Source organism: Telopea speciosissima, chromosome 9 (assembly GCF_018873765.1).
Source record: "Telopea speciosissima isolate NSW1024214 ecotype Mountain lineage chromosome 9, Tspe_v1, whole genome shotgun sequence".
NCBI lineage: Eukaryota > Viridiplantae > Streptophyta > Magnoliopsida > Proteales > Proteaceae > Telopea > Telopea speciosissima.
The window spans coordinates 43,932,018-43,937,855 of NC_057924.1; the positions used below are offsets into that span (position 1 = coordinate 43,932,018).

Sequence of the window (5,838 nt, forward strand, 5' to 3'; positions counted from 1 at the left end):
AATAGTGGTGGTAGATCTTGATCGTTGGTTCTCTTGGCATCTATGAAAGACTCCACCTTTATCATATGGGTGGATTCTTTCCTTCACTCAATAGTGTTCAAATTGTTTATTGGCCATACACCTCTTGCACGTCGTAGGCTCTCCCGCACGCCTCAACAATTCTTCCTAAAAGGCCTGAAACCCAAGAGACACTCTATTAACTCTACAAGTCCAGCATTTCCCTTATATTTTTGTGGTATCAAATACAAAAATAACTTGGTCCAAATGGCAAATGCCCCCTTACAACTATCTTGGCTCGGAATGCATTGGTGATGGGCCAAAGACAAATGACCCCTGAAGCTGTTATTCAAGCGGCTATTAAGGCTCATAACGAGTTCCTTGGATGCCTCAACATGCCACAAGTCCATTTACAGAAGGACAAGGCACTATGGAAGCCGCCTATACGACCTTTCCACTCTTTGTGTATTGATGCTTCTCGGTCACCAGACCATAGTATATGTGGTGTTGGCCTTGTTATTAGGATTACTGTGGCTCCCCGGTGTTTGCCAAATCCGATATTAGCAGTTTCGACACCATCGCTATTGGAGAAGCAATTGCAGTTCGGCTCGGTCTCCTTGAAGCAATCTCTGGAGGGGTGGAATTTGTCAAGGTGGAGTCTGATAGTCTGCAGGTTATAACATACCTTATCGATGCAAGCAAGATTGCCCCATTGGCGATACAACCTGTGATACAAGACATACTTCACATCGCCTCTTATTTTTCTGATTGTACTTCAGTTTTATTCCTAGGGAGGCAAAAGTTGTTGCCGATGCTCTAATTAGGAAGGCCCTCTCTACGATGCATTCAACAGTTTGGCCGTTATCCACTCCGTGGTTACAGGAGATGTGTAATCCTTCTACCACGCGCTTGCATTTACTTCAATAGATGCTCTATTACCAAAAAAAAGGACATTGATAATTTTTTTTTGGGTTTTTTACAAATGCCCCCCTTGAAAATGCCCATTTGTCTAAATGCCTTCTTACAACTTTTCTAATTGCAAATTCCTCCTACTTTTAAAACAATGTAGCACTTTAGTCCTTGTCGTTAATTTGAAATGTTATGTGCAAACGTCTGGACTTTTTTGACCATTCTTAGACCATTCTACCATTGAAAGGGTAGAATGACCAAACTAGCCCTCACTAACCATATCAGACCATTAGAGTAAAGTGACCAAATTACCCCCATCTTCCCCAAATTGTTTAGGTTTGAAACTGAATCGAAAAAACCCTAAACGATGTCCAGACCTCTTTGAAATCCAATCTTCTTCAACGATTTCCCCAAATCGTTTAGTGTTCTCTCATTTATGTGATTTCCGATCGTTTCAAGGAACCAATTTGGGTTCTAATTTATAATATGTTGGATTGTTGTTGGAATGTTCACATAAAAGAAACTGAATCAATCAATGAGTTCTCATTTGAGAATCATTCGCTTGATCCAAAGGATGGGTTTTTGTCAGATTGTGATCTAGAGAAATCATATCAAACAAAAATTGTATTGGACGAAGAGAAGGTAGAAATAATAGTAGAAATCCAAATATGGTGAGTACCAAAACCATAAATACCAATGACCAGTCTTTGTCTGCTAACCCAATCATAGACGAATCAGAAGACGAAGAAGAAGAAGCCCATTTGCTGAATTCAAGAATGGTGGACACTGGAATTCACTCTGATGACCAGAACTCTTATGTGGAACCAAACAAAATATGATATGCTTCAGTCATTCTCGTTGGTGGAAAGAAGAGAGACCACAGAGAATCTCATGATTAATTAATTCCTTCACATTCTCTTTTCTTAATCCAATCTTGCAGTGAATGAATCATTTGAGAAGGTTGCAAGCTGGGCTTATGCCCAATATGATATTCTACTTAATGAAAGATTAAGATTGAATGTTGTTTGAACTGTCATTGGTTTTATTGAGATAATCTGTTTTTGCATTTCCTAACTCAAATGGAAAACGTATTTCGGTTTCATTCTCACCAAGATTTAGGAGAAAACTCAGTGGGCTATTCGAACTAGTCTGATATCGATGGACCTAGAATTGAGGTCGAGTATTCAGTTTAAGGGGTAAAAAGACCTGCAAAGTTTGGAGTGAATCTGATGACTAGATTCCAAAATATAGAAGGAATCCTGTATGGATTTAAGATTCTTGAAATGATGCCAGAAACAGTAAAATCGATGCAGGATTTTAAGGGTTTAGAACATAATCAAATAATGATGATTAAACAGTAAACAGAAGACAACAGTAATAAGAAATCAGATCCAGAAAATCAAATCAAAAAAGTGAGAACTGAAGAAGTGGATCTCACGTAGGAAACAAGAAATCAACGAGAAATTTTTAAGTTTTGAAACATTACTGAAACTATAACCAGAAATAATATGCAGCTACATACTTCAACTCTGCACTGAGACTCCTTTTCTCCTCTCTTTCCCAAGAATACGAAATCTGATCTCTTGTTTTTCAGATGGGTTTAAACCATAACTAATTTGGGGAAAAAACTTTCAGTTTCAACCTTACACGATTTAAGATGAGGGCATTTTGGTGATTTTATTCTTTAATTTTGGTGGGTTATTATCAGAAAGGCATTTTGGTCATTAGATTCTTTAAAATTAATGTCTAACGTCCCAAATTAACAACAGAGATCAAAGTGCTACATTATTTTGAAAATAAGAATTTACAATTAGAAAAAGTACAGGGGAGCATTTGGACAAATGGACATTTTCAGGGGGCATTTGTAAAAAAATATTTTTTTTTTGGTAGAAGACATTGATAATAGATAGGACCCTGATCTTCTACGGCATGCTGCCCATAGCGGCGAGAGCTGTACAAAGTGTATCACGTGCGTAATGATCGCCTTACCCCCACTAAGACAAGGTGCTAGGCAGAAGATAAGGCGGTCATTGCACGCGTGACACACTCTGCGCCGCTCTCACCACTACGGGCAGGCGCGCTGGAAAAGATCTCGATTGTTATAGATATCCTAGACTTTAGTGGAAGATGAGACCTTGGGAATGGTTATGTACAGCACAACATCTTTCACTTCCGCATGTCAAGTACGTGGACAGTTCTCACTAGTGGTCCCCAGCACCCCTCGTCTCAATTTGACTTTGGGAACTTTTTACAATCGAGTTTTCCCTGCTTTAAAAGAAGAATCGAAGATTTACCCAAATAAAAAAATAAAAAAATAAAAAAAATAAATAAATAAAAAATAAAAAATAAAAAAATAAAAGGATAAGAAAAAGAAAAGAAAGAAGAATCGAAGAAGAAGATAAATTGGGGTTTACAAGAAGAAACGAATAATACATTTACAGGCAGGGAAGGATTCCCTCAGCAAAACAATGGAATCCTCCGCAGAGGTATTGACTTTTGGGGCATCTCTACTGGTACCTAGCGTTCAAGAGTTGGCAAAAGAGCCCCTGATCACAGTTCCCCCACGCTATGCACATCCAGATCAAGATCCACCGATAATTACAGACACCGCTTCACTTCCGGTTGTGCCCGTCTTGGACATTCAACTCTTGATTTCTGAAGAACCAACCAAAGACTTGGAATTAAAGAGGCTCGATTATGCTTGCAGAGAATGGGGTTTCTTCCAGGTATTTGTGTTTATGTCTGTTCCAAATTAGTTGTTAGGAAGATGATAGTATGTTAGAGATTACTAGAGTGATTCAATACTGCTTATTTTGCAGATTGTAAACCATGGGATTAGTAATTCTTTGATTGAGAAAATAAAGTCTGAGGTTCAAGATTTCTTCCAACTTCCTTCAGAAGAAAAGAAGAAGCTTTGGCAGAAGCCAGATGACCATGAGGGATTTGGGCAGCTCTTCGTTGTATCCGGGGAACAAAAGCTTGATTGGTGTGACATGTTCTATATTACTACCCTCCCAACCAATCTAAGGAAACAATACTTATTTGGAAAGCTTCCTCATCCTCTTAGGTCTCTCTCTCTCTCTCTTTCTCTCTCTCTTTCTCGTATAAGATGAGGTAATGTTTTCAGTGGCACACTGAAGTTTATACTTTTATTTCCTATTGCAGAGACACTCTAGAGACTTATTCTTCAGAATTAAGCAAGCTTGCCATGATCATCTTAGATCAAATGGCTAGAGCTCTAAAGATGGATGCTGGAGAGATGAGAGAACTGTTCAATGATGGGGTGCAATCAATGAGATTGAATTACTATCCTCCATGTCCACAGCCAGATCTGGCCATAGGCTTCACTCCTCACTCTGATGCGGATGCTCTGACAATCCTCCTTCAACTGAATGACACAGAAGGCTTGCAGATCAGGAAAGAAGGGAAATGGGTTCCTGTTAAACCAATCCCAAATGCTTTTGTAGTCAACGTTGGGGACATAATGGAGGTAATACTGCATCTTTAGAAAATATTTAGGGGTGTTTGACAACAGAGGTAATATAAATTTGAGGGTTTTATTTTTTAAATGAAGCAGATAAAATTGAGTTTGGATTGGCTATAAACTGATGAATTGTGTCTATTTTGTAAATTGGCTGGCATAATATACAAAATTAATAATTTCTTTTGTTTTGGTAGATAATGAGCAATGGTGTCTACCGCAGCATTGAGCATAGGGCAACAGTAAACTCGTGGAAAGAGAGGTTATCGATTGCAACATTCTACAGCACTAAACTAGATGCAGAGTTGGGCCCTGCCCCAAGCTTAATTGGTGCAAATAACCCTGCAATGTTCAGGAGGGTTCCAGTGGAGAAGTACTTCAAGGAGTTCTTTGCTCTGAAACTCAGTGGCAAGTCCTACCTTGATTTCATGAGGATACAAAATGGTGAAAAAAGTCATTGATCACTGTTGGTCTACTGTATTGAGTCAAATGTACAAAGTCATAAGGGAACTTATCATCAAGCACTTATCTCTGTTCTTTAGACACATGAACAAATGTTTTGTTTCCATACACCTTCAAATGAGAGTAAGACGAATTCTTACTTGTCCATACCCTTTCTAGGACATGTCCCTCTAAAAGAACTGAAGGAAATTTGTTAATCAAGTTTTATGCTATCCGAATAGCTTCTCCCCAAAATGGCTTTAGGTAATTTGGCAGCGTGTAACATATATCTGATACTTTTAATAATGGTTCAGTTCATTCTTTGTACAATCCCATTAAGTTGAGGAGTACGGGGTGTTGTCTTCTCATGCCGGATGTGAGACATTTCAATAATTTACGTGTCTTCCCTTTCCACTTTCACCTTGGCATGGAACTATTGGAAAAAACTAAAACGCTTGATCTTTAGTTCTCAACAAATAAGCCTACACTCTTCTAGATGCAGCAACATCAATAAAAGTCACAAAATAAGAATTATCATCAAGAGAGTTTATTTAAATTGGAACATAAACATCAGAGTAAACCAAATCCAATACATTTTATTTGATTGGCAATGAATGACAATGATGTAAACAATGGAGATGATGAATCTAGAGCTTGTTCTCCCTGGTGCTCGTGACCAGATACATGGAGTAACCAAGTGATATAGCGAGATATGTTTGAGCATGTTCCTACCTGGCATTGAGGTGACCGGTGAGGATGGAGACTAGTCTTCCCTAGTGCCTTGATGACCAGCCAGGATGTAACGACCCTGTTTCAAATAGCCTAGCCGGACCCATGGACTAGACCTGGACGGAAGCTGCACAGGAAACTATACTCTAAAACAACTAATCAAACTACAGTAGAAAAAGAAACAATCAACAACAATACAAAAGTCAGAGGTTATCAACTATAAGTAAAACGTGGATCTGATGGCACTAACATTCACATGACCATAGTTCAAAGGTGGCTAC

The 5,838-nt window shown here is 38.6% G+C and overlaps 1 protein-coding gene across 1 annotated transcript; it reads left to right on the forward strand.

Annotated features, from left to right (window-relative positions):
- Positions 1-3,284: 3,284 nt before the first annotated feature.
- On the forward strand, positions 3,285-4,866 carry LOC122639492 (protein SRG1-like). Its single transcript, XM_043832359.1, has 5 exons — positions 3,285-3,318; positions 3,355-3,632; positions 3,726-3,973; positions 4,072-4,396; positions 4,585-4,866. The coding sequence occupies exons 2-5, from the start codon at positions 3,375-3,377 to the stop codon at positions 4,846-4,848; spliced, it is 1,095 nt and encodes a 364-aa protein (XP_043688294.1). The 5' UTR covers positions 3,285-3,318; positions 3,355-3,374; the 3' UTR covers positions 4,849-4,866.
- Positions 4,867-5,838: the final 972 nt, after the last annotated feature.

What these genes read in the sequence shown, in the direction of transcription:
- LOC122639492 (XM_043832359.1), top strand. Translation starts at nt 3,375, where the DNA reads ATGGAATCCTCCGCAGAGGTATTGACTTTTGGGGCATCTCTACTGGTA. An exon ending in AAGCTTCCTCATCCTCTTAG is followed by an intron (nt 3,974 to 4,071) that starts GTCTCTCTCTCT and finishes TTCCTATTGCAG; the next exon opens with AGACACTCTAGAGACTTATT. An exon ending in ACGTTGGGGACATAATGGAG is followed by an intron (nt 4,397 to 4,584) that starts GTAATACTGCAT and finishes TTGTTTTGGTAG; the next exon opens with ATAATGAGCAATGGTGTCTA.